This window comes from Schistocerca nitens, chromosome 5, assembly GCF_023898315.1.
Source record: "Schistocerca nitens isolate TAMUIC-IGC-003100 chromosome 5, iqSchNite1.1, whole genome shotgun sequence".
NCBI lineage: Eukaryota > Metazoa > Arthropoda > Insecta > Orthoptera > Acrididae > Schistocerca > Schistocerca nitens.
The window spans coordinates 32,389,950-32,417,715 of NC_064618.1; the positions used below are offsets into that span (position 1 = coordinate 32,389,950).

General features: G+C 42.8%; 1 protein-coding gene across 1 annotated transcript in view; it reads right to left on the minus strand.

Annotated features, from left to right (window-relative positions):
* LOC126259625 (elastin-like) overlaps positions 1-27,220 on the minus strand; it is a 41,122-nt gene extending 13,902 nt beyond the window's left edge. Inside the window, exons 1-3 of the mRNA XM_049956544.1 lie at positions 27,083-27,220; positions 18,741-19,142; positions 11,812-11,848 (exon numbers count right to left, since the gene is read on the minus strand). Coding sequence (XP_049812501.1) covers positions 11,812-11,848; positions 18,741-19,142; positions 27,083-27,220 — 577 coding nt within the window. The remainder of the gene's footprint in view (positions 1-11,811; positions 11,849-18,740; positions 19,143-27,082) is intronic.
* Between the last annotated feature and the right edge of the window lie 546 nt (positions 27,221-27,766).

Sequence of the window (27,766 nt, forward strand, 5' to 3'; positions counted from 1 at the left end):
TCCTCTGAGCACAGCAACATTGGAATCTAGGACATCATCAGTGCAGCTTGCAGTGCTCAGCTTAGCTCATATTAGTGACAACCTTACAGCATATCAGGAGTATTTTTATGTTGCTTGCACTAGGAAGCTGTTTCACTTGCCCAACATTATCATGTGCCTTCGGTGTTGCAATGAAGTTCTAATGTTCATGGCTACCTGAGCACATCTCTCTCCTTGTGCATGGATCATCCACATTAGGTGGGGCATATGACCACGAGTGTGGGTGGCAGATGGGGCAAGGCAGCTCCCTGCTGGACTCCCTGTAGAGAGGTGAGGCAGAAAGACGAACAGATTGGTCTGGGATCAAACTGTAGTGAAAGTCTTGATGGGAAATATTTTATGAACAAAGGTACTGGCACCAGAGACAAATCTAGTGAACAGGAAGTGATACTGTATTATCAGCCATTCTCTCCAAAAGCATTGACACATTCATCCCACATGCTTCAGTTGTTTCCACTCTACTATACACTCCCAGCACCTTCATTTCAGAGGTGATCAGCTTTCATATGTTATAAAGTAGATCATAGAAACCTTATTTCTGCTGACTGTATTCTTCATAACCACCCTACCCATAATTCAAAAGACAGCTCCATAAATAATTGTAAACAATTATTCCAAGAAACTACTGAGACATTCAAGACAAAATAAGGAAAAGAAAACAAATGTCTCCAGTACACTATCTCACGAGAAAGAAGGAAAACAGTACCTCAAAAGAACAGTATCTGTACATTTGTGGTGGTAGATTTCCAACTACAGTCACGATTTTGATATGATTTTCATTAATAAAGACATGCATTAATTTTAATTACAAGACACAGACATCAGTTTTCTTCAAGAATGAGTTATCAGTGAAAATATATGTCAAATAGTATATACCTAGCAAATAATGTAACAAAGATAAATAATATCTACACTGTCTTTGCCATCCACAATTAAGCCAAAGATAGGAAGCTCCTTCTACAAAACATACTGTACTCACTTCTGTACCAACAAAGAAACAAACACATTCTAGCATCACCTGTCAGCTTCTGGGTTCTAATTGTACATAAACTGAACAACAGATCACAGTACACAATGAAATGGGACATTCCTATGGTTGTGCAGATTCTGAAACAAACATTTTGGCAGGACCTTTATGTCTGATTGACCACAGAAAGGTTAAGGGAGCCCCTGAAAATGTTAGTATCAAATAACTTATGGTAGTGCTGAACGCATCAGCTATAACCATTTATAAACTAGATTCACACCCCAATATTTCCATTTAAGTTACTACCCTAATAGGTTGTACAAAAACGTTCAGTTTTGAAATACAAATCATCCTCAGTTTCTTCTACTCACATCATTCATTCATTCATTCATTCATTCATTGGAGTCCCACTGTTTGATTAAGCCTCTTCCCTGGCTTCTCCTGGTATTCTGGTCTCAAGCTACAGGCATTGCAGCTTGTAGTCCATGTAGCCTGATATCCACTCAATGCCTCTCACCAGACTGTCACCTCAATGATCCCCCCACTCACCTCTCTAGGATAGGAGCATGTAATTGTCTTATCCTATCTGTCACTCACTCCATCACTACATGTATCACTCATCTCCACTACCTCCCCACTACGTCTCCAACTCCTGCCTGTTCCCTGTCCATTTTTCTGTTCCCTTTTCCCTCCCAGTAATTCTCAGCACACATATTTCCACAGCTATATAGGCAAACTTTGTATTTCTGTAAGTCAGTAAATACTCGCCGCAAATCAAAGTCCTCAATATTCAAAAACATAAATATAATAAAATATATTGTGATTTCTGGATTCTAATTCAATTGTCTATGGTGGACTGACTAAGGGGTTGCAGAAATCACATAGATAAGAACTATAAACACACTATCCAATCAAAATACCTGGGCACCCTTATGTAACGGGCAACTGAGCACTTTAATTCAATGAGAGGTGGAGCTACTATTATAGGAAGTGAAATGATAATTAAATGGAGACCCTAGCTGCAAACAGGCGGTGATGTACTTCATTGGGGAAATGTTGAAAATGTGTGCCCCGACCGGGACTCGAACCTGGGATCTCCTGCTTACATGGCATACGCTCCATCCATTTAATTATCATTTCATTTCTAGCAAAGCTGCATGGTCATCCACGGTAATTGTTTTTCGGGAACAGATACTACCGTCATATATAGTTAAAATACGGCTTCCCGGCCATTGACCTTCTTGTGCGAACGCACACGCTATGCCCAAACTCGTACGGGACTTGGTAGATTAATCTGCCACGAGTAATGAGTATGATCGGCAAACATCTGTTAGGCACACTACGAATGTAGTGGTGTGGACATGTTGGGAATGTGGATCTCACGGGGAGTGTGCAAGGGTTAAGTCCCTGCAGACGCACTATCCTCTGTGCCCGCGGTGGCTCAGATGGATAGAGCGTCTGCCATGTAAACAGACGATCCCGGGAACGAGTCCCGGTCGGGCCACACATTTTCAACATGTCCCCAATGAAGTACATCACTGCCTGTTTGCAGCTAGGGTGTCCATTTAATTATCATTTCATTTCTAGCAAAGCTGCATGGTCATCCATGGTAATTGTTCTTTCGGGAACAGATACTGCCGTCATATATATTATAGGAAGTGGCAGGTAATACTGTTTTGTAAGCAGAATTCATCAGTCAGGGATCTGAGTACACTGAACATTGACTTTTCATTGCATTACACCTGAATAATTAACACAGGGATGCATTTCAGCCCTTCCAAACTTGCCCAAGTCAGCTGTCAGTGATATGACAGTTAAGTGAAAATGTGAAGGAACAACCAATGCTACATGAAGTCCAGGCACACACAGTATGCTGATGGACAAGTGCTTCTATCATTGTGGTAGGAAATAGTAAAAACCAGCTTGCAGTTAGCTGCTGCAGTCACTCTTCAGTTTTGAAGTGCAGCTAGGAGCCCGCTAAGGAAATGGCTGTGTACAGGGAGTTAGAAAAACTGGTTACAATGGCTGAGCAGCTTCTGGAAACAACATATTTCTGTTCAACATAAAGTCACACTGACTGTAGCATAAATACCTATGACTGCTGGTGAGTGGATGAGTGGAAACGAGATTTGGAGTGACAAACAGTGCTATACTCCGTGGGTATCTGACGGAAGAATTTGGATGTGGTGACTACTAAGTGAACATTATCCGCCATTACCGCTACTGCCAACAATGCAGTGCAGAGCAGGCAGTGTAACAATATGCAATTTCTCCTCTTTAACTTGTTCTCCCCTTATTGTACTTCAGGATAGGATAAATGCAGAAGGGTAAGTACATATTTGACAGTATTGTGTACTATACACGGCAGAGGAACAGTTCACAGACAACGACCGATTTGATCAGCTCAACACTTGTACCTCTCATGGATCAGCATTGTTAGGCAAAGGCTTATAAACAGTGGCATTCCTGAAGAAGGCTTGCCTGCCGATGTTCCAACCTGAAAGCAATGGATCGTCTTAGGGATTAGTTATAAATGGCATTTTCACTCCATACCCTGTGTCCAATATTTCTACCTTGTCTGGTATCAGCTATCAAGGAAGAATGGGCTGGCATCCACCCACAGAGATTTCAAAATGTCAAAGTGTCCCCAGAAGAGTTCAAGTCCTCATAAAGGAGAACACAAAATCTTAATGTCCACTAATAGGTGTCCAGATACATTTGATTCTCTAGTGTACAGAGCAGGAATGTAAGCCTCCCACAGTGGGATCTTACTCTTACTCACCAGGTGACTTTGCTGCACCTGCAGTACTGGGTCCAGCCTCTGGTGACCATAGCCGCTGTTGTTCTGCACTGCCTACTATTGTACACACAGAGAGTAAAACGTCTTTTAAGTACTTTATGTACTGCATTAGTTAAGGCTGCAATTACATGTAAATTTACTTATTTGTTAAGTCAAAAGTGACATAGTAAGTTATTTATAAAAATGTGATGCGTCAAAGGCATCAATTTTGAATTTTAAAGTAATTATAACAGAGTTTGAGAAGAAGTATAGAAGATATGGTACAGAATATAATACATCATTGTATTAAATAGTTACACCACATGACACCTGACTGCAGTGTTAGGAGACAAACGACATGAAAGGGAAGCTGTGTTGACAGAGGAGTGAGACAAGTGTCAGAGTCCTGCACAACTGAGTAAGTGAGCACAAAATGTGAGATCAGGAGACCACAGCCTAACTTGATAGGCTGCCCACACCACCTGTCATAGCCATGCACAGAAGTTGTGACTGAGCCTTAGGCAATGTACAGATATAGTTTAAGTCCTTTTGGTCACACATATTACAAACTTGCCAGTCAGTAATATAGGCAAAATGTCAAAGGTGTTGGTGTATGCATTTATCTAAATCCCAAGCTTAAATTTAAGTTAAGATATGAGGCTAAACCATTAATCATAGAAAAGAAAGTAATTGTTGCAGCAATTTACAGATCACCATCTGGAGATACTGAAGTCTCTCTTAAGAATTTGGAAGAAATGCTCGACATTTTTCTCAAATGAGAACTCTACCATAATTCTTTGTGGTGACTTTAATATTAATCTATTGGTCCAGAGTTCAGTAAAATACAAGTTTTTAGACATACTAAAAGCTTCAACTTGTTTCCCCACGTATCAGCTCCCACTAGAACAACAGATTCCAGTGAAATCCTAATAAATAACATCTTCTCAAATGTGGTCACACATGAAGTTGCAGTTACAAATGTGAATATAGGATTATCAGCTCATAATGCACTAACCTTTAATCTCACTGCAACTCCCAAGGAAGGGAAAATAAAAAGGTGTACAAACGATTTTTCTCTACTGAAAATTGTAATCAGTTCAAAAATAATGTTAAAAATGCAGTTTGGCCAGAGGTCTTGGCACAAACAAACAAAAATGATGCTTACAATACATTTGCTTCCACTTTTATGGCATACTTTGAAATGTACTTCCCAAAAAAGCTTTTGAGTTACAGATCATCTGGATCCAAAGGGACCTGGAGTACACCCGGAATTAAAACGTCAAGTGAAACCATGAAATTACTAAGTTTAAAGTTAAAAACATGTCATGATCAGCAGTTTGTTGAGTATGTGAGAACATACAAACAGACTTACTGCAAAGTAATATCAAAAGCAAAATTATTAAGTAATGATAGATTAATAAGGCAGGCTAGTAACAAGTCCAGAATGATGTGGTAAAAAAAAAAAAAGAAAAAAAATTGGGTCAAACTAAAGAACAGGAAATCCATCTTAAAAATAATGAAAATATCCCCACAGAAAAAATGCCATGGCAAACAATGTAAACAATTATTTTGTTAATATTCCCCTTACTTTAAGCAATAGATTTAAGCAACAATTAACAGTGATGTCTCCAATGGTAAATACCAGCATGATGGCAATCCCATCAGACGAGCATTAAGTTCTAAAAGTCATTAAATGCTTTAAATTCAAATTGTCCTCTGGTTTGGATGATGTACCTGTATCAATAATTAAGAAAATTGCTCCATGTGTTGTCAAACCTATAGTGCACATAGCAAACTTGTCCCTTAGTGAAGAGATATTTCCGGATAAACTTAAAATCTCTAAAGTGATACCTCTATACAAAAATGGTGACAGACATAAAATATAAAATTACCAACCTATATCTCTCCTCCCATCCTTCTCCAAAATACTTGAGGAATTAATGAAAATCAGGGTTACAAAATATCTAGAAAAACATAAACTAATAAATAACAGTCAACATGGCACAGTACAGAAACAGCCATATTGCACAGAAATAGTAGGAAATTTTGAGTCAAATAAACAGGTTGTTGGAATTAATCTAGATTTAGCTAAAGCCTTCAATACTGTGAACAATGTAATATTACTAGGGAAACTTGAAGCAATATGCATCAGAGGTACCGTTAAAAATTGGTTTGAATCCTATCTGCAAAACAGGTCACAAGTTGTTGAGCTGAGGTCATCCAAGAATCTTCACAATTTTAAACCCATATCTGAACCAAAACAAATTTAAATAGTTGTTTCTCAGGGCAGCATTCTGGGCCCATTGTTATTTCTAGTTTATATCAATGACATACAGGCTCCAGACAGCTCAGCCAAAATTCTACTATTTGCAGATGACACTAGTATCATAATTAGTGATAAAAAAGAATCACTGTGTACTACAGCAGAAAAAATGCTCTCATACATACAGTCATGGTTTTATTCAAAAAGGGCTATCATGCTCCAATGCATTTACATCAGAGGCGAAAATGGTAAAATAGGTCTAAGCAATAACCACACATGTAAATTACTAAGAAAGTAATGATATGGTTATAATAGAGGGAAACATTCCACGTGGGAAAAATATATCTAAAAACAAAGATGATGTGACTTACCAAATGAAAGTGCTGGCAGGTCGACAGACACACAAACGAACACAAACATACACACAAAATTCAAGCTTTCGCAACAAACTGTTGCCTCATCAGGAAAGAGGGAAGGAGAGGGAAAGACGAAAGGATGTGGGTTTTAAGGGAGAGGGTAAGGAGTCATTCCAATCCCGGGAGCGGAAAGACTTACCTTAGAGGGGAAAAAAAGACAGGTATACACTCGCGCACACACACACACACACACACACACACACACACACACACACACACACACACACACACATCCATCCACACATATACAGACACAAGCAGATGTTAATACTTTCTACCAACGAACAGTCTCACTTCAGTGCTGTGCATACGACGAAACTCTGAGCCGACGACGAAAGGGTGTTGCTGGAACTGCTGCTGTTGTTGAAGACGGTAGCATCTTGTGGAGCCACGGCTAATTACAGGAGAGGGCAATCGTAATTAATACAGCCTCTTCCTCCCTTAAAACCCACATCCTTTCATCTTTCCCTCTCCTTCCCTCTTTCCTGATGAGGCAACAGTTTGTTGCGAAAGCTTGAATTTTGTGTGTATGTTTGTGTTCGTTTGTGTGTCTGTCAACCTGCCAGCACTTCCATTTGGTAAGTCACATCATCTTTGTTTTTAGATATATTTACTAAGAAAGTACTTTGATCAACTCTTGAACTGTAGATAACTGAATTGTTAGCTAGTATTTCCAGATATTTGATGAAAACATGGAAGCAGATCTACCACCTACAGCAAACAAACAAAAAAAAAACCCTGAAAAACAACAAAGTCAGTGGAGAAGAAATAAAATCATCTCAACCATAACTGGTGTCAAGCAGAAATGACAACTAACCTTCAGATTATGTCTGAAGAAATATGGGAAACTGAAAAGATTCCAGAAGACTGGAAAATGGCTCCTATCCATCCTGTGCACAAAAAAGTCATAGGCATTATCTAAATAATTGCACAGGTATATATCTGTTGCCAGTGGGCTGTATTATATTTTTAACAATATTACTAAACAAGGTAGAAGTAACACTTGACAGCCATTTGGGAGAATATCAGAGTGGATTTAGAAAGATCAAATCTGGCTCAGAACAGAATTTCAACTTTATGTCCATACGAATTTTAAGACATAGTTTTAACATTTACAGGTTTTAGAAAATCATTTGATTGACAGGTAAACAGTGGGTAAAGTGACTCGAGAACTTGGCATTACACTAAACTAGCAAACCTTATTCGTGAAACACCCACACACTGAAGCATAAGTAAAGTTTTGATGTGAAACACCTAAGCCACTCAAAATAACAGGTGAAATGCAGGGTGACAACATGTTTCCACACCACCTCAACTGCATCTTAGAGGAAATAGTAAGATAATTGAAACAAAAGGCAAAGAACATAAGCTGTCACAATGAGACTGGAGACTTCAAGAAGAAGAGATACTGAAATTCAGTGTCTAGTATTTGCAAATGATTATGCCATTCTTTATAAAAATATAACAAATTCAGGAATACAAATCAACCTCTTAGAAGGAATACCTAACAAAGCAGCTTTAAAAGTTTCTGTAGAAAAAATTTTTTAGGACAAACATAAAAAAAGACCCAGAAATCCTAGTAACAGATAATGAACAGATAAAGAGGGTTTATAAATTTAAATATTTGGGAGGAAAGATTCAAGGCAATGGCTTCAAAAATATTTGCGGTAGACAAAATAGTATGTAAAATGGAGAAAGCATATGATATAAACATGAACATTTACAACAAGATGTGTGTGTCCAAAAATTTGAAAATACAGCACTACAGCACAGTAGTAAAACCAGAATGTCTCTATGCAAGTGAATGTTTAATGTTGAATTATGAATTATACAAACTTCAAGTCCTAGAATTAAGAATCATTTGAAAAATACTCAGACTGCTAGGAAATCCATAAGTATGAATATTAAGAAGTAATGAAGTATATTGCAGCATGGGAAAAACAATTGAAATGCTGCAGAAGAGCTGACTATTATTTTTTGGACATTTATACAGAGTGAACAGCAACAGGTTAACCAAACAGATTGTTAAGCATCTTTGGGACAAGATGTCAACAACAGGACAGATTCAAGTAGTTAGGAAAGATTTGGAAAGAAATACAAGAAAAAGACCCAGCAGAATGACAGGATTTCAAGAAGAAAGTGTTGCAAATGGAAGCATTCCAAGGCAGGAAGAAGAAGAAGAAGAGGAAGACAGGGTCAGAATGGTCTGAGGAAGAAAAAAGGATAGATAGTGAAGACGAAGGAAACCTGGAAGAAGAACAAAGGAGGAAGCATTGAAATTAGTATGTGGTCATTAGATACCCCAAACGGAAAAACAAAAAGAAGAAGAATGTCTGTGATGTCATTAATATAAAACATCAATATCAAGGGCCCCACACACTTCCTTGGAGCACATCTACAGTTACATCTACAATGTTCCATATAGTTCTATGCAGTGTCCTATGTACCGATATATCTTCAGCCTTGTCACGAAGCTCATTTCATTTGTACATATTTTTTATGTAAACAACCCATCATCAATGCATTATGATGTTGGTACATCATTAGAACATTAAATGTTGGGAGCAAAAAAAGAGAGACGTCTTAAGTGAACACTGTGCACTGTGTTATTGTTACTTATGCAGCCGATACCAATAATGTAACAGTGAGCACACAATGTATGCTTTAAGTCAGCCTTTCCCATCATTGTGTTTTGTGTTGTTGGGGGCATTACATGTGATCTAAGACAAGTTCATATGCCTAGGGATCAAAGGATACAGTCGTCTTTTCCACCATTTTTACAAAGTACATTACCTTGTTCTCACTTAATGTGGACACATTCTTTTAGGTAAATTGTCATTCTATGAATATTATGTTGACACAAAGCACTGCTACATTTTAATTTAATATGGCTAAGTGGGCAAAATGAGAACAGTGGTGTTTATGAATATGTGGTTTCAATGGTAACGTTTTCACCATGTATGGGGATAATGCCATGGGACAGAGCATGGCAAGGAAAGATTTTCTAATTTAAAGGATGATTGTTTTGACATTATTGACCCTCCATTTTCAGAAAGACCTTCAGCATTTGATGAAGATCATCTGAATGCATTAATCCACGATGAGGCACATCATTGCACTCAAGAACCAGAAAATGTGATGAAGTATGACCATTCCGTCACTGTGCAGCATTTGAATACAAAGGAGAAGGTTCAACAATAAAGCATATGGGTACCACATGCCAAACCATATAAATCAGTGGTTGGCCATATGTACATTACCCTCTTGCTTTTTCTTGATTAGTGGGTGAATATCACTGACCATTTCTAACCTGTATTGTTACTGATGACTAGAAATTTTGTTTTTATGCTAATGTAAGAGAAAGAACGGAAAGGAATGCTTTAGTCCAAACAAAGCAGCAGTGCCACATAGACTTTTGAGCATCCACACAAGATAATGTTATGGATATTGTGGAGAGGTCCGGTGTTAGGATATTGCTGCGGGGTGTGGGAGCCTTACCAGGTGGGATTGACGGAGGACATCGAAAGGGTGCAAAAACGGGCAGCTCGTTTTGTATTATCACGTAATAGGGGAGAGAGTGTAGCAGATATGATATGCGAGTTGGGATGGAAGTCATTAAAACAAAGACTTTTTCATTGCGGCGAGATCTATTTACGAAATTTCAATCACCAACTTTCTCTTCTGAATGCGAAAATATTTTGTTGAGACCAATCTACATAGGTAGGAATGATCATCAAAATAAAATAAGAGAAATCAGAGCTCCAACAGAAAGGTTTAGGTGTTCGTTTTTCCCATGCGCTGTTCGGGAGTGGAATGGTAGAGAGATAGTGTGATTGTGGTTGGATGAACCCTCTGCCAAGCACTTAAATGTGAATTGCAGAGTAATCATGTAGATGTAGATGTAGGTGACCATGTGGTGTACTACGAGTTGCTTGCATGAGGTGTAACTTTCCTGTTGGTATTTATTGTCAACAACAGACATCTTGCAGATATAGTCCCAGAAAAACATCCAGGAAGACTGTGTGAAGTGGTGCTATTCCACAGTAACAGTCACCAGCATTCTGCTAGACTGGCAACAAACACTATAGAACAACTGGGTTGAGAAGTCATTTTGCACCCACCTTTTTCATCTGATCTTGCACCCTCAGATTTCATCTTCTCTGCTCTCTGTTCAATGATCTTGACATACTTCCTTTGGTGTGAAAATACACTTTGAACATGGCTCTTTGCTACAAAATCACGTGATTTCTACAGTTGTGGATTCAGAAAGTTATCCCAACAGATTGAAGTGAACAGCGAAACAAATTATATTATTTATGATGATTTAAGTCTCCAGTATGTATAGTCTGAGTTTTTTAACTTCTAGGAAACACTACAGTGTTATGCATCAGCCTAAGATGTTCCATTGGCCATGAAAGGGTTAATCTGGAAATAAGCAGTAAAAGGCTAAGCCTAGAATAACATTTGTTGCGTTCTGTCCCTCTGCCAATCAGATAAATTGTCATAAACCTGCAGGCCAACTGCGTGAGGAGTTGTGGTGGACAGATTTAATGCAAATCTCATAGAGGGGATGGGGTGGCAGAGGGTGTAACATAGGAGGTACAGGGACAGGTACAGGTACAGAGCTAGGCATGGGAAAGGGCAGTGTAGTGGTAGCTAGTACTGAGGGAAGGATTGTGAAACTTAAGTTAAGGGGAACTCCAAAATTTTCAAATTAGGGAAGCTGGTATGGGAGTAGAGGGGGTGAGAGGAGTACGAGATGGGTCTCGAGAATGCAGTACACAAGTTGTGAAGCCACCAACAAGTCAGCCACCTTGTACTCAGTAGCATGTTGTCACCGGGTAGTCAATAACAATCTCGGCAGGTGAGGGATTGAGAGTAACTGTGGCGTCCAGATGGGTCAGACTATTTCACACATCAGTCAGGTGGCAAAATTCATTACTACTTATCGTAGTGTGCTTATTTGTAATGTTTGCTTAACATTACAATGACAAATTTCTAAATGTCAATTTGGTACTTAAAAATTTGTCTTTTTTCTCTTTGACCACATTTCCCTCACAATCTACCGCAGTACACATTTTCAATGCAACTGCACATTTGTAACCAATCTTTCGTAGTTACAATAACACCGCCAATTTTCAGTATGAATTATGTACGACATAATTAACATCCAGTGTTAAGTTATAGTATAGAATTTTGAAAAACTGTTTCACAAAAATTATTTAGCACACCACCAATGGAATATTAATGTCAAAGAAAAAGATGAAAAATAAAGTACCACATAATAAAATATTAAAGTCATAACTTTAATGTGTAATTAAGCTACTGAAGAAAGCAAATATCTCACCTGCCAACAGCTCCTCAATCCTTAACTTCTGCGGCATCTGCAAAAATATTAAGAAGCTGAATAACTTTACATCAACAGAATTTGAGTGTAAATCAAACATCTTGATATGTGGCAGTGGTTGTCTTCTCACTGCACATGCTCATTTTAATGTCAAGAAGTTGCTAAACTAAAATAGTGATGGAGATTAGGAATCAGGTGCTGTGGCAAGTACATACATGTGAAATTTTATAAAAGTGAGATTGATGAAAACTGCATAATGATCCAAGTGAAGAACCACAAAATATTTTTATTTTAATTGTCTGAATTCATTACAGCTGCCATATACAGCCACTGTCACAGAGAAGGACAAAGGTGCCCACAAAAAGCAAGTCGACATTGGTGTTTGGAGGCTGGTGTAAGGACACTGCCAGTGACCGAAATAAAGGTACAGCATAGTTTGCTGGAATGAACACCCCTCATGAAAGGGGAAAGGAATAACAGACCATTATAAAATTACAGACTGTCACAGTTAGGAGATAGAGAAATTATGTCATGTACAATTCTGATAGTGTCTCCATTGGATTTCAAGTTACTGAGAACCAGCAGACCCCAAAGTGTTGAGCCACAGCAGTTCACGTGGCACACGTCGCAAATGCCGTGCCGTGTAGTGTAGCAGAGTTGTGGCAGCTTACAACTATGTGACTCACTTTCTTTTGTATTAGTAGTGTGATGTTGATAGGAAGCCATAAAGGCCACACGAATACCAAGAATCCTGATCGAAACACTTTAAACTATCCGCAAGTACTGTAATGACTGCATACCTACAGAGCTGGAGGACACTGGCCTCAACAATACATTATGATTTTATGAGCTTTGTCTATTTAGGGGTGTACTAACCTGTTCCAGAGTGTTGTTGTGTTAGAGTAATTCTTCATCAAAGTTCATATTTTGGATTCCAACATGCTAATAGCTGCCCCAGAGGTAAGGAAGTTTAATGTGTTGAGGGTATGCCCACAGATACTTAACATGCGTGGCCAGCACATAAGTTTTCATTTCAATTGAGTCACACTACCCTGTTAGGGAACTTCTTACAGATGCAAGCAGTTTGTTCAAGGTACATTGTTGGTTAGGGTTTGGATAGTTATTTTATATGTGAATTATGTATTTCGTGTTGATTAGCACATGCTCAGTTAGCCCCCAAACTACACTCAATAGCTCTTGTTGTTCACACTGCTACAGCAGACTGCAATGTGATTGAAATATAGCACTGTAGGCATCCAAATCGCTATTGATGGCATTCTCCTGTAAAAATGCATCAGTGGCAACTGGCATCAGTGTATCAGCCTCACTGATTTGTACCTGTACACACAGAACAAGTGAGACTTGTGTGTTTCATAGTGAATGACTAGGCGGAAGCCACTTCACTTCATACTGTGGACAGTGTTAAGGTGATATGCAGAAAAGTATATCTAATTTACAAAGAAGATAGTGTAGGTGTCTTTAAGTGTACTATGTGACATTGGTAGCAATGATATATGGCATCATAAATCACAAATACTGTAACAGCCTAGCACATATTCATAGTAACACTGCAGAGAGCAACAATGACTGCATGAAGAACCAGCATAAAGGTGTGGGAGTTTAAACAATTGGAAAATTTTATATCCAGCAACTAAAGGAACTATATGCCAATTTGGATACACAGCTTAACCAACAAAACTATCAACAAATGTGGTACTCAGTACTGATGACTTAACATCAGGCATTCCTTTCAGGGACTGCTGTTACAACTTTTACAAGAAACTAATGTAACATTTACACAAAATCCAACTGCAATGTAAATTTAGATTACTTGACCACGCACAAGGCAAGTCCTACATCACTTGGAGGGGAAAGGAAATTTCAAAACTGAAGTCTTTAAAGTAATCTGTAAGAGCACAGTTTGACAGAACTACAGGCAATGCATCATTATCCCATTTTGGTATATAAGAGCATTTAATTGGGAAGCTGTTAGAGCAGTTGCTGTGGACAATTTTGAAGCAACTTTGTATTTTGGCCATGCATATATCTGTGGTCAGGCCTAACAGGGATGGAAGCTGATATTATGACAGCAGCAACACAATGTGACTAATGTGAACACATCCAATAGAGAGGAAACTGCAAATAAGAATTTTTTTGTCGAGTAGTGACTTGAGCAGGAGCATAATTGGACTGGGGCAGCCCAACAACTAGGGTCCCAATGGCAGTCAAAACAAAGGAAATACAAGAAATTAAAATGGAAACAAAAAGTGGAAAAATAGGTAAAAACATCTGACTAAACACGTCCACAAATGTCCATAGCTCATTGAGGGGCTACAGCAGTGGTCTGGAATTAGTCCTCTGAAAGTGAACTAAATGGATTTTGGTCCACTCAGCTTGTGTCAGTTGCTAACAGGATGCAGCTTAACTTCCAGCACTGCAGTACCTCATGAGAAACAAGTACTTTTACTCACTCTGTGAAGGCAGTACAGAATTCTCTGACCAGTCATTTGCACAGAAGTTGGTGGCGGTGACTGCACTGAAGTCATTCCATGTGGTACTGTGTTACAATCATTACTGTATGCCTCCTACCAGATTTCAACACATGATAATGAATTTAATAATGGTTACCGAGAGCCAAGGATGCTTGCACAAGGTAGACCAGAGTGGAGAACTGCATCAAACCCCATTCGGACTGACAATAACAATAACAAGAACAACTGCAGTCCATAAACTGGGTGAGTATGAGCCTAATACCAAGTGGTGCTTAAATTACAAACAGATTTTCTGCTACATCGGTTCCATACTGACTTCCCTCCTACCTCCCTCCCACCCACCCTACCTCCCTCCTTTCGCACTGCAGTTCTGCAAGTATGAAGTGTCTGAGATGAGTGGCAGTATAGTTACTTCCCACTCACCAAATCTATCACTCTTACTGAAGGGTGCAGTGATGTAAGACACATTGTGATTTAGTAAGCAAATTGAGTGCACGGTCTTGCTATAGTTAGGTAGCACTGATTGGGACAAAAGACCGACAGTCGAGATCAGATGGCCTCTAACAAAGCTGTGTTTAGTCAGGCTGTGGAGGATGCATGGGGAAATTACATAATGCAGTGTCCACAGTTGCATTTTTCCTCCATTACATAAAGGAAGAACAAGCTCTGGACAAAGTTCATTGCTGTAGCCCAGGAGTCAGACAAGAAATAAACACGTTTTGTCCAACAGAAATTAAATGTCATATTGTTTCTTATTCTACATACAGCATGAGGAAACACATGTACTCCATCAAATAAATGCAGCATACAGACCAATTTCTATATATAAACACCATTTAGAAACTACAAATTATCCTACTGCCCTGTTTGCTTATTTGGTCATGAGATACTTTCCAATTTGTAATTTGCCTATGCGTGTGTGTGCGTGTGCGTGTGCGTGTGAGAGAGAGAGAGAGAGAAACAGAAGATATATTTTGCACATTTTTGGCCGAGTCTGATGGGTGGCAATAGAGTGGGAGAGAGATGAATTTGACATAACAAAAAATAGCCCTAAAAAGGGGCACTCTTGATTTATTCATTTCATGTATGTAGGCAGAGAGCAAGTAAAGAGAATGTAATACTCAAAATATTAAATTAAAATAAATTTATTTCAGGTACAAGGATAATGCCAACTAGAACTAGCTCAAATTTCCTTCTCTCATCTTTGATATTTTTCTGTCACCAAGAGATTTTGTGCTGGCTCTCACTGACAGAACACTGCACAGCAGAACAAGGAAAGAAAGTAAAATGTTCTCAGTCCATAACATTTTATCCAGAATGCCCCATTATTTCTGACTTATGTCATGCACCCTGACACTGAATCTGTGAGGCATTGGACCCATTTGTCAGAAGAGGCAACCCCACCGAGGCTTCAAAAAAAGCAGTCCAAAAGAGCATCACCTATAAATGGTGTGTTTCACAGCCAGTTCTCTGTGTGTTCGTGCTACTTACACACACATAATTTATATTGTGTTCATGTGAGCAGTCTCTCACAGCAAGTCCATTACATTAATGTTTATGTTGGACAGCTGCAGTTGAATGAGCAGACCTATACACAAGTGAATATTCTTCCTGTAGCATGAGATCCCCTCCACAATATAGCATTCACACTAAATGCAGCACCACTTTCTTCAAAATGTGGGCATACGGCCTGCTACTGAGGAAGCCTTCCTGCTCCGCTCACAGAAATCCGACGCCCCCAACGGGTAAACCGACGCCCCCAACGGTTAAACCGACGCCCCCAACGGTTAAACCGACGGCCCCCAACGGTTAAACCGACGGCCCCCAACGGTTAAACCGACGGCCCCCAAAGGTTAAACCGACGGCCCCCAACGGTTAAACCGACGGCCCCCAACGGGTAAACCGACGGCCCCCAACGGGTAAACCGACGGCCCCCAACGGGTAAACCGACGGCCCCCAACGGGGAAACCGACGGCCCCCAACGGGGAAACCGACGGCCCCCAACGGGTAAACCGACGCCCCCAACGGGTAAACCGACGCCCCCAACGGGTAAACCGACGCCCCCAACGGGTAAACCGACGCCCCCAACGGGTAAACCGACGCCCCCAACGGGTAAACCGACGCCCCCAACGGGTAAACCGACGCCCCCAACGGGTAAACCGACGCCCCCAACGGGTAAACCGACGCCCCCAACGGGTAAACCGACGCCCCCAACGGGTAAACCGACGCCCCCAACGGGTAAACCGACGCCCCCAACGGGTAAACCGACGCCCCCAACGGGTAAACCGACGCCCCCAACGGTTAAACCGACGCCCCCAACGGTTAAACCGACGCCCCCAACGGTTAAACCGACGCCCCCAACGGTTAAACCGACGCCCCCAACGGTTAAACCGACGGCCCCCAACGGTTAAACCGACGGCCCCCAACGGTTAAACCGACGGCCCCCAACGGTTAAACCGACGGCCCCCAACGGTTAAACCGACGGCCCCCAACGGTTAAACCGACGGCCCCCAACGGTTAAACCGACGGCCCCCAACGGTTAAACCGACGGCCCCCAACGGTTAAACCGACGGCCCCCAACGGTTAAACCGACGGCCCCCAACGGTTAAACCGACGGCCCCCAACGGTTAAACCGACGGCCCCCAACGGTTAAACCGACGGCCCCCAACGGTTAAACCGACGGCCCCCAACGGTTAAACCGACGGCCCCCAACGGTTAAACCGACGGCCCCCAACGGTTAAACCGACGGCCCCCAACGGTTAAACCGACGGCCCCCAACGGTTAAACCGACGGCCCCCAACGGTTAAACCGACGGCCCCCAACGGTTAAACCGACGGCCCCCAACGGTTAAACCGACGGCCCCCAACGGTTAAACCGACGGCCCCCAACGGTTAAACCGACGGCCCCCAACGGTTAAACCGACGGCCCCCAACGGTTAAACCGACGGCCCCCAACGGTTAAACCGACGGCCCCCAACGGTTAAACCGACGGCCCCCAACGGTTAAACCGACGGCCCCCAACGGTTAAACCGACGGCCCCCAACGGTTAAACCGACGGCCCCCAACGGTTAAACCGACGGCCCCCAACGGGGAAACCGACGGCCCCCAACGGGGAAACCGACGGCCCCCAACGGGGAAACCGACGGCCCCCAACGGGGAAACCGACGCCCCCAACGGGGAAACCGACGCCCCCAACGGGGAAACCGACGCCCCCAACGGGGAAACCGACGCCCCCAACGGGGAAACCGACGCCCCCAACGGGGAAACCGACGCCCCCAACGGGGAAACCGACGCCCCCAACGGGGAAACCGACGCCCCCAACGGGGAAACCGACGCCCCCAACGGGGAAACCGACGCCCCCAACGGGTAAACCGACGCCCCCAACGGGTAAACCGACGCCCCCAACGGGTAAACCGACGCCCCCAACGGGTAAACCGACGCCCCCAACGGGTAAACCGACGCCCCCAACGGGTAAACCGACGCCCCCAACGGGTAAACCGACGCCCCCAACGGGTAAACCGACGCCCCCAACGGGTAAACCGACGCCCCCAACGGGTAAACCGACGCCCCCAACGGGTAAACCGACGCCCCCAACGGGTAAACCGACGCCCCCAACGGGTAAACCGACGCCCCCAACGGGTAAACCGACGCCCCCAACGGGTAAACCGACGCCCCCAACGGGTAAACCGACGCCCCCAACGGTTAAACCGACGCCCCCAACGGTTAAACCGACGCCCCCAACGGTTAAACCGACGCCCCCAACGGTTAAACCGACGGCCCCCAACGGTTAAACCGACGGCCCCCAACGGTTAAACCGACGGCCCCCAACGGTTAAACCGACGGCCCCCAACGGTTAAACCGACGGCCCCCAACGGTTAAACCGACGGCCCCCAACGGTTAAACCGACGGCCCCCAACGGTTAAACCGACGGCCCCCAACGGTTAAACCGACGGCCCCCAACGGTTAAACCGACGGCCCCCAACGGTTAAACCGACGGCCCCCAACGGTTAAACCGACGGCCCCCAACGGTTAAACCGACGGCCCCCAACGGTTAAACCGACGGCCCCCAACGGTTAAACCGACGGCCCCCAACGGTTAAACCGACGGCCCCCAACGGTTAAACCGACGGCCCCCAACGGTTAAACCGACGGCCCCCAACGGTTAAACCGACGGCCCCCAACGGTTAAACCGACGGCCCCCAACGGTTAAACCGACGGCCCCCAACGGGTAAACCGACGGCCCCCAACGGGTAAACCGACGGCCCCCAACGGGTAAACCGACGGCCCCCAACGGGTAAACCGACGCCCCCAACGGGTAAACCGACGCCCCCAACGGGTAAACCGACGCCCCCAACGGGTAAACCGACGCCCCCAACGGGTAAACCGACGCCCCCAACGGGTAAACCGACGCCCCCAACGGGTAAACCGACGCCCCCAACGGGTAAACCGACGCCCCCAACGGGGAAACCGACGCCCCCAACGGGGAAACCGACGCCCCCAACGGGGAAACCGACGCCCCCAACGGGGAAACCGACGCCCCCAACGGGGAAACCGACGCCCCCAACGGGGAAACCGACGCCCCCAACGGGGAAACCGACGCCCCCAACGGGGAAACCGACGCCCCCAACGGGGAAACCGACGCCCCCAACGGGGAAACCGACGCCCCCAACGGGGAAACCGACGCCCCCAACGGGGAAACCGACGCCCCCAACGGGGAAACCGACGCCCCCAACGGGGAAACCGACGCCCCCAACGGGGAAACCGACGCCCCCAACGGGGAAACCGACGCCCCCAACGGGGAAACCGACGCCCCCAACGGGGAAACCGACGCCCCCAGGAAACTGACAATCGGCTTGTACTACCTGTTGTCACCACTTATTCCCCATTATGTCTGGACCCTCGCGGCTGCTGAACTACTGTTTGGTCTTGGTAAGACAACTTATCTGTGAAAAGTACAGTTTTCCACATTGCATTCAGATGGAGCTCTCTGGCTGCCAGCCAGTGTAACACATTTCCTCACTGAGTTCCTGTTTTATAGTGGATCATTGTGCGTGCAGTACAGCTTTCCTTGGCCCTCAGTGAACTGCATCATTGGAACTGGGAAGTTGGTCACTCACTACAACTGCTTCGTATCTAGGGGAGGGATTAGTTGGCTCTTACAGGCAAGCTATGTGTTATCCTGCTGTGTGCTCAGTATCTTGAGCCAGGCATTCTGCTGATAGTGCCTCCTTCAACAAAATTCTTTAAAATTCTGTTTACAGTAGGGGTAGACTTTTGACATTCCAAAGATTCATCAATCACACAGGTTGATATTTTATCCAAAGTTCCCAATACTCAGGCAACTTCCATTCCCATAGTCACCCTTGGGGTGAATTTGTATAGCTTTAAAAATGCACGTTACTACTCCTTAATATTTGTCATGTCAATACAGGATACATAGAAATTCATGACTCCGCCAGATATGTGACAAGCATGGATGGAAAGCCAAATCATCTGCATACTGCAGACGTTTGCTTAACCTTGCACAGCTTACACTGAGGACAGGCCACATATTTGAACAAAATTTCCTTAAACATTTTTGCCATTTATCAGCATGACAAGAGAGAAATCAGCATTGGACTAATATGCCATTTATGATGACTAACACCTCTGACAATACGTCAGTTACAGCCATCCACCCATAAGCAGCACCACAGGAATATCACAGTCAAGCAAACATTAATGGTTTGAGTTGGAGCCAGGGCATGGGTAACGACAACCAAAGGTGTATTCATTTATTTCTTATGTCTGTTACTTGTAATTAGGGTCTCAGTGATGTTCTAAGGCCTTCCATGACAGCTTCCACTGATCTGTGCCCGCAACTATTGTTGCTATGATGGTCTAACAGAAGACTGCAACTCACCTCGCCATCATCTTCCTTATCTTCCCCATCAGCTTTAATGGCTGTATGTAAGTGCACAAGTACATCATTATTTATTCACACATTGTCAAAGTACTCTGGGAAATTTAAACCACTGCTTTAAACAATTAAGGATGGTAAGTATTAAGTGTGGTTGTTGTAGTGTGTAACATTTCTTATCATGAACTGTTAAAGGTTTCATGTTTCATTCTGTCTTTTAAGAAGAGCTCTTCAAATGTTGCTTTTGTTGTTGGTTATTTTCTCTATCATAAAACATTATAACTTTCATGACTTTAGCTACAGGTACTTTAATAAATGTATCTGAAACAGAGTGAAGCCCATACGCAACAAGAGCAGCTATTTCATTACTCAGACACACAATTCCATTATTTGCATAAATGTCCAAAAAATCTGTCTCTCTTTCTAGTGAATTTGCAAAAACAATTAAAAAATGGAAATGTGTAGCTTTGTACTCTGCACCTTCAGGTTACCGTGCAATGCTTCTATCATTTCACCATGGAGAATGGATTTGGGAAGAGCAGGTAATTTTGAGGCCTTAACCTTCATTCCAAAACATGCAGAGATATATTTTCAAGCTGCAAAATGAAGAATATGAGTGGCAGTGGAATACAAAAAACTTGTTGGTAAAACTGGTCTTCCATTCTTAGTTGCTTGAATGGTAGGCAGTGAGCACTTAGAACCTTAATGCCAATAAATATACTAAGGCTAAGAGTGTGCTTATGTCAGTGATTTGAACCTTCTGAGAGTCAGGTCCATAACCTATGCAGTTAAGTAAGCGATCACTAGCATATGGGGCATACATGAATACTGAGTTAGTATCAGACACCTCACATTTACCACACCAATGACACTCATCTCCCCGAGATCAATCTCTGGTCTGGTTTTTACGGCACTATTGCCAAATGGTCTGATCTTTCCTGGCTTTTGTCTAATAAGGCACAATTGTTTGTTTGCTGATGAGTGTACACTGACCCCTACCTCAGCACCTCAATGCCTCGAGCCATCACAATTCTTCAGAAATGAATTTAACAATACCATGGAAGGCACACAGGCACGACAAAAAAAAAAAAAAAAATAAAATAAAAAAAAAATAAAGAAAAAAAAAAACTGTAAGAAAGTGAGCTCTCAGTGAACAAGGCCTCTATTATATATAGATAACATACACTCACATACTCACGCAAATGCAACTCTCACACACGTGATCACACTCTCTGGCAGCTGAAGCCAGGCTGCGAGCAGTTGCACATGATGAGACAGGCAATCATGTGGGGGTAAGGAGGAGGCTGGGACAGGGTGTGGGAGGGTAACAGGGTAGGGGTGGGCAACAGTAGACTGCTGGAGATGACCTGCAGGAGACAGGACATAATAAGGTTAAAGGCAATAGCAAAGAGGGTCACACTCAAAACAGTACCCTGAGGCACACCAACTTCCTGATAAAGGTGTCTGACAAGGCAGTACCAACATTCCTTGAAAAATCAATACTTTAAAAATACCTGAAGGACATGGGGCATGTGGCCTCAGAAGTGCCACATGTAGAGAGATCAAGAATACCCATCCTTCAGAAGGTGTTTTAGGCTTTCTGCAAATTTAAAAACACTGCCAGTGTCTGATATATCCACAGAAAACCATTCGCGACACACGCTGACAAAGTGATGAGATGGTCAGCTGCAGGACGGCCTGCTCAAAATCCGCACGGTACAGTGGTCAGTGAATTGCCACACTCTAGTCACTATACCAGCCAGGCATGAATTACATGTTTCATCAGTTTGCAAGCACAGCTTGTGGGAGAAATGGGGCAGTAACTAGAAGGAAGGTAGTTTTCCTTACTGGGCTTGGGTATGGGTATGGGAATGACAGTGTCTTTATGCTGGCATCTGGCAAACGGCGAACTCTGCCCAGATGCAGTTGTACATAAGAAAGAGCAAGTGCTTGCCCACAAAAGAAAGGTTTAGCAACATCTGAATGCAAACATCATCCAGCACTGTGTTGGAGGATCGATATGAAGTGAGAGCAAGTTCTCACCCCCTCATACTAAAGGCAGCTTGCAGCACTCACTAATCTGCCAAAATAAGGGTACTACCCAAGCCTCCTCCACTTGTTTCTGGTGGAGGAAGGCAGAATGATAGTGGGTGGAGCTTGAAATCTCCGCAGAATAGCAGCCCAATGGATCTTGGTCCTGCAGGGCCCATACAACAGATGAGGTGGTGGAACTGTTAGAAGAACTAGTTAAGGAAATCTAGCTAGATTTTTGCTATCCTGAAGGGTGCAACGACACTGTGCATGCAACTGTTCATAATGAATGCAGTTTGCCATCGTAGAATGACGGTTAAAAACATGAAGAACACATCTCTGCATGTGAGTTGAGTCACAACACAGCTCAGTCAATCAAGGCACTGGGACATGGCACAGTAAAGATGAAGTGCGAGAATGGAATATTGTGTGGTGGTAATGATAGCATTTGTAAGATATTCTACCTGGCCATCACAACTGGAGAAATTATGTTACTCAAAGGGTGCCAGGGAACAGTAAATCTCCAGTCATCCCTAGAAAGTTGCCATTTGGGTGTGCATATATGTGGGGTAGGAGTCAGAAAATGGATAGCAAATGGTAAATGGTAAATGGTTGCTCGAGTACGTACTAGAGACAGTGATCAGATGATGGGCAAATTGGGCAGTGCAGGAGATTTCCAGATATGGGTAGGAGTGGATGTAGTATAAAAGGAAGATGGGTACTCCCACGATAAGGCAAATGAGGTTAAGGTGACTGAGAAGTTCAGCCTAGAGGGCACCTCTCTGTCAGGTTCTGGGAGATTTCCAAAGGGAATGGTGTGCATTACAGTCAACGAGCAGCAGAAGGGGGTGAGGGAGTTGGCCAGTAAGCTGGATGAAGAGTGTCCATGACACCGAATGACTGAGGGATGTAAACAGTACATATGGAAAAGTTCAGGAGAGGAAGTAAAATGCGGACAGGAATAGCTTCAAGCTGGGTAGTCAGGGAGAAGGGTTGACTTTGAATGTCCTTCCATATGAGCAGCATGACTCCCCTCTCTCCTCCTACGATATGGAATGCCATATTTGGAGAGAGGAAGTCAAAGCAGACTGGGAAGAAATACAAATGCTCAAATCAGTCTTGAGGATGCAATTTTGTTTCCTGCAGGCAGAGAACTAGCAGAGGCTGCGATTCCAAGAGCAGCCGCAAGTCATCTTTTTGGATTGAAGGCCACCAATATTCCATTGGAATAATGTCATGATTAGGAAAGAGGAGGAGGGAAGAAATGGAGAGGTGGCACCTCAGCGGCCATTCCTGTCTTATATTATTGACTGCATTTACTTAAACTTATGGCTCCTCTTTTTTGGTTTCTTAAACATTTTATTTTATCTGACACATTCCATGACCTTTAAGATTTGTGCCACATATTGGTCCTAAACAACAAGATGTATGAAAAAGAAACCACTGACTGGATAAAGGACTGTTTGCCATGGTCATGGGAGCTGGCAAGTAAGTCAATGCAAGATCTGAAAGATCACAAGAATGATCATTCGATTCTGTTTAATGTACCAGAGACCTATATTAATATTACTGAAAGCAAATCCCTAATGACAAAAGTAACTAAACAGTTAGTTTGAAATCACACTGCACAATTTGTGATGCACGTGCTTAAGTACACTAAGGTAGTTTTATTGAATTACTAATCAACACGTGTCAAACATAACAAACACTATGACAAGTATACCTCTCAAAGTAGTTCACTTGGTAGTTATTTCACAAGCAGGAAAGTATTTTCAGAAGAGTTTAGGAAGTTTGACAGGCCATGAATGTATGGAGGAGAATGAGTCTGATATCATTCTAGAAAGGTACTTTGAAACGTGTTTGCGATTGCGAGTACCTGTCATTTGTGTTTGTGATATTTGCTCAAAAATGGGGAAATCTCAGTTCCCAACTGCAATCAGTAAGCATTTTAGACAACAGTCAGTGGTAAGTGTTGATTTTAAGGAATATTTATTGTCATGTTTAATGAGTATCAACTATGGTGTAACACATCGCTTTGGTAAAGGTGTACATCTCACAATGTCTATAGTACCGATGAACAATGGTCACCACCACAAAGTGATTATTTTTTTTTTTTTTTAATTCAAATGGTGGCATTAAACTTTTATACCCTTCTCTGTTGTGCATAATGTGGTGTCACCGCCAGACACCACACTTGCTAGGTGGTAGCCTTTAAATCGGCCGTGGTCCGGTAGTATACATCGGACCCGCGTGTCGCCACTATCAGTGATTGCAGACCGAGCGCCACCACACGGCAGGTCTAGAGAGACTTCCTAGCACTCGCCCCAGCTGTACAACCGTCTTTGTAGTGATGATTCACTGACAAAATACGCTCTCATTTGCCGAGACGATAGTTTAGCATAGCCTTCAGCTACTTCATTTGCTATGACCTAGCAAGGCGCCCATATCAGTTACTATTGATATTGTGAATCATGTTCCATCAAGACAGATGTTCATCATTAATGGATTAAAGTTAAGTATTCCACCAGCTATGTCCGTTTTTCTAAATTCTAATTTCCTTGTCCTGTTCCAGACCTCACAGCAGCCTGCGTGAGTTAAAACGCATGCATTTTGGCCTCCTCTAGTAACACCTGCCAACCACAACACACAAAATCTAGTGGAGATTGATGCAGCATATCTGCAGGGTGGGATAACGATAATTAGTTTATCGTTCTTCACAGTTCATGATGATTTCAGTGTTTTATTCTATCATCATGATGATGATACCTGGTTAGGGGGCACTCAATGGCGTGGTTATCAGCATCCACACGAATTCCCAAGTTTTACATGGTCCAGCCATGCCACTTTCACAAATGATGATGGCAACACAAACAACCAGTCCATGGGTTTATTCCTTGCTGTCTCATTCTTGTTCAGCAATGTGCCTTCCCCCTAGAACAGTCAGCATCATGACAACTGCCATTACATCAGGAGAATGGAGATGAAGTTGAGCTGTCAGTAAGATTCTGTACACTAACCAATGACACATGACTTGACATTAATAATTAAAGAGAGTTACTTGTTTTAAATTAAGAGCCAGTATATGAGTGGTCTTTGAGATATTTTTGGGTCATTTAGCAGGTAATTTAGACTTGAGATAGCATTTCAGTTAACAGTGCTAAAGAAGTTGCAAAGTTTGCGATGTCAGGAAACAGACTGCCACGGGAGACGCAATGAGACTGAAATGGAGATGAATAGGATATTAATAAAGGAGTTTATTTGATTAAGCAAGTGGGTAGTGTGCAGAGTAGCTCAGAATAGGAGGAAGTATTTTAACGGTTCAATGCCGTGAGCTGATGAAATATGTCCTCACCCAGGGAGGAGGACAGGAAGCAGTGTGGGGTTCATTACATGCCACAGAACCAAACTATATGCTACTGGTGAAAATCACACTTGCTCTGCCAGTCTCATACGTGCATCCACTACTTTCACTCACCTGAACGATGGGACGCGTGCCTTCCTCCTCAGCAGGGCCTGATTGACAAAAAAAGAATTTGCGTGTTAATATAAAGAATACTTTATCTGCACAAGTAAAACAAACTAGTGATAAACTAAGTGTGTTTCAACATGACCTGATAAAGAACAGAATCAATTGTTTCTATCTTTTAGAAAACCTACGGATCAGTGTATAATTGAGCATCTAATCTACTCAATTATAAATAACCATCAATATTACCGAGTTCCAGAAAGCCTGAACTTTATTCCAGTTGCACGCTTGCTATCTGAAGACTGGCAGGGACAAATAAATGTTTTTTGTCATCATTTCACATAATTATTGCTCAAATTTTAAAATTTAAAATCCTGTACTTATCTGCTTAATAAAACATACAATCTTATGTTACACAGTTAACACACTGTGTCACGTTTAACATTTAGGAACTGTGTGTAAGCTTGTTTATGCACCTTCACTAATTGCATTCATTTACCGACATTATATTCATCCAGTATTTGGCAATGAGAGCACTTAGTGTTTTGCAGAAAACTTCACCAATAATTTTAAATTATCATGAATTTCTCTCACAGATACCCCACAGAAAGTAATAGCAAAAATGTTTATCACATTCAATGTAACACTCCTTTCTTTACTTACAGATGGGTGAGGAGAATGAGTGGCAGGTGAGGCAGATTATTTCTCAGGTGGATTTTTTGTAGAGGTGAGACAGAAAGAAAATCTGATGCGTATGGGAACAGGATGGATTAGGAGACATAATAGGAATGAGGTGGAAGTGGGTGGTGTAGCATCTGGCTGGTGCTTTACAATCCTGCCTTATGCCACACAACAGAGGTATGTCAGTTGCTGGCATCTTTACGGGCTTGAAACTGAAACTCACCCTCAGTGCAGCGGATCTTGCCAATGACAGCCACTGCATGGTTTCCACCCTGGAGCCATGCGACACTGGTCAACTTAACAGTATTTCTCCACTACATAGCCTTTGTAGGGGAATGTACAGTGGCTCACCAGCCAACCCAAGTTCCAGACTCGACATCAACTATCTACTTTGGAATGCATGACTATATTAATAAGAATGCAGCCCACAATATTGGCATTGCCAGTGCATCCTACAGCAGTGTTTGTCAGTTGTTACAGACAGAGTGCTCAACTGGAAGCTTCAAGAATAGTTTTCATATTAGTGGCAATCTTTTCATGCCTCAGGGCATTCTCTACCTTGCCTTCATCTGAAAGTTGTTTCATTTGCTTCATGTTGGCATGTACCATCTGTGCCGCAATGAAACACTCTTCCTCTTGTCCACTCAGGAATATCTCTCTTCTTGTGCTTTTATAATTCCTTTTTGTCTCTGTAAGCTTTTTACCAGTGTCTTGTGATCCATTAGGTAGCCTTCATCTCTGTGTTCAAGTGCTTCTGCATAGTGTTTGAATGGTTTTGCTCCGTGTTCAAATGCCTTGTGCCACACTTTTCTTTCATCCTGGTATCTTTCTGCCTGCACCATTCCACATCATCATCCCTCCTTACTGATGTCTTGGCCCAATTTCTGTATTTTTCTTCCAGGTGTGTGCCTCATGGATGGCACTGCCATCTCCTCCATGGGGATGACAGTTCATACTTTTGGCTGCTGTTACAGTCAAAACTTTTCCTCTGAGCACAGCAACATTGGAATCTAGGACATCATCAGTGCAGCTTGCAGTGCTCAGCTTAGCTCATATTAATGACAACCTTACAGCATATCAGGAGTATTTTTATGTTGCTTGCACTAGGAAGCTGTTTCACTTGCCCAACATTATCATGTGCCTTCGGTGTTGCAATGAAGTTCTAATGTTCATGGCTACCTGAGCACATCTCTCTCCTTGTGCATGGATCATCCACATTAGGTGGGGCATATGACCACGAGTGTGGGTGGCAGATGGGGCAAGGCAGCTCCCTGCTGGACTCCCTGTAGAGAGGTGAGGCAGAAAGACGAACAGATTGGTCTGGGATCAAACTGTAGTGAAAGTCTTGATGGGAAATATTTTATGAACAAAGGTACTGGCACCAGAGA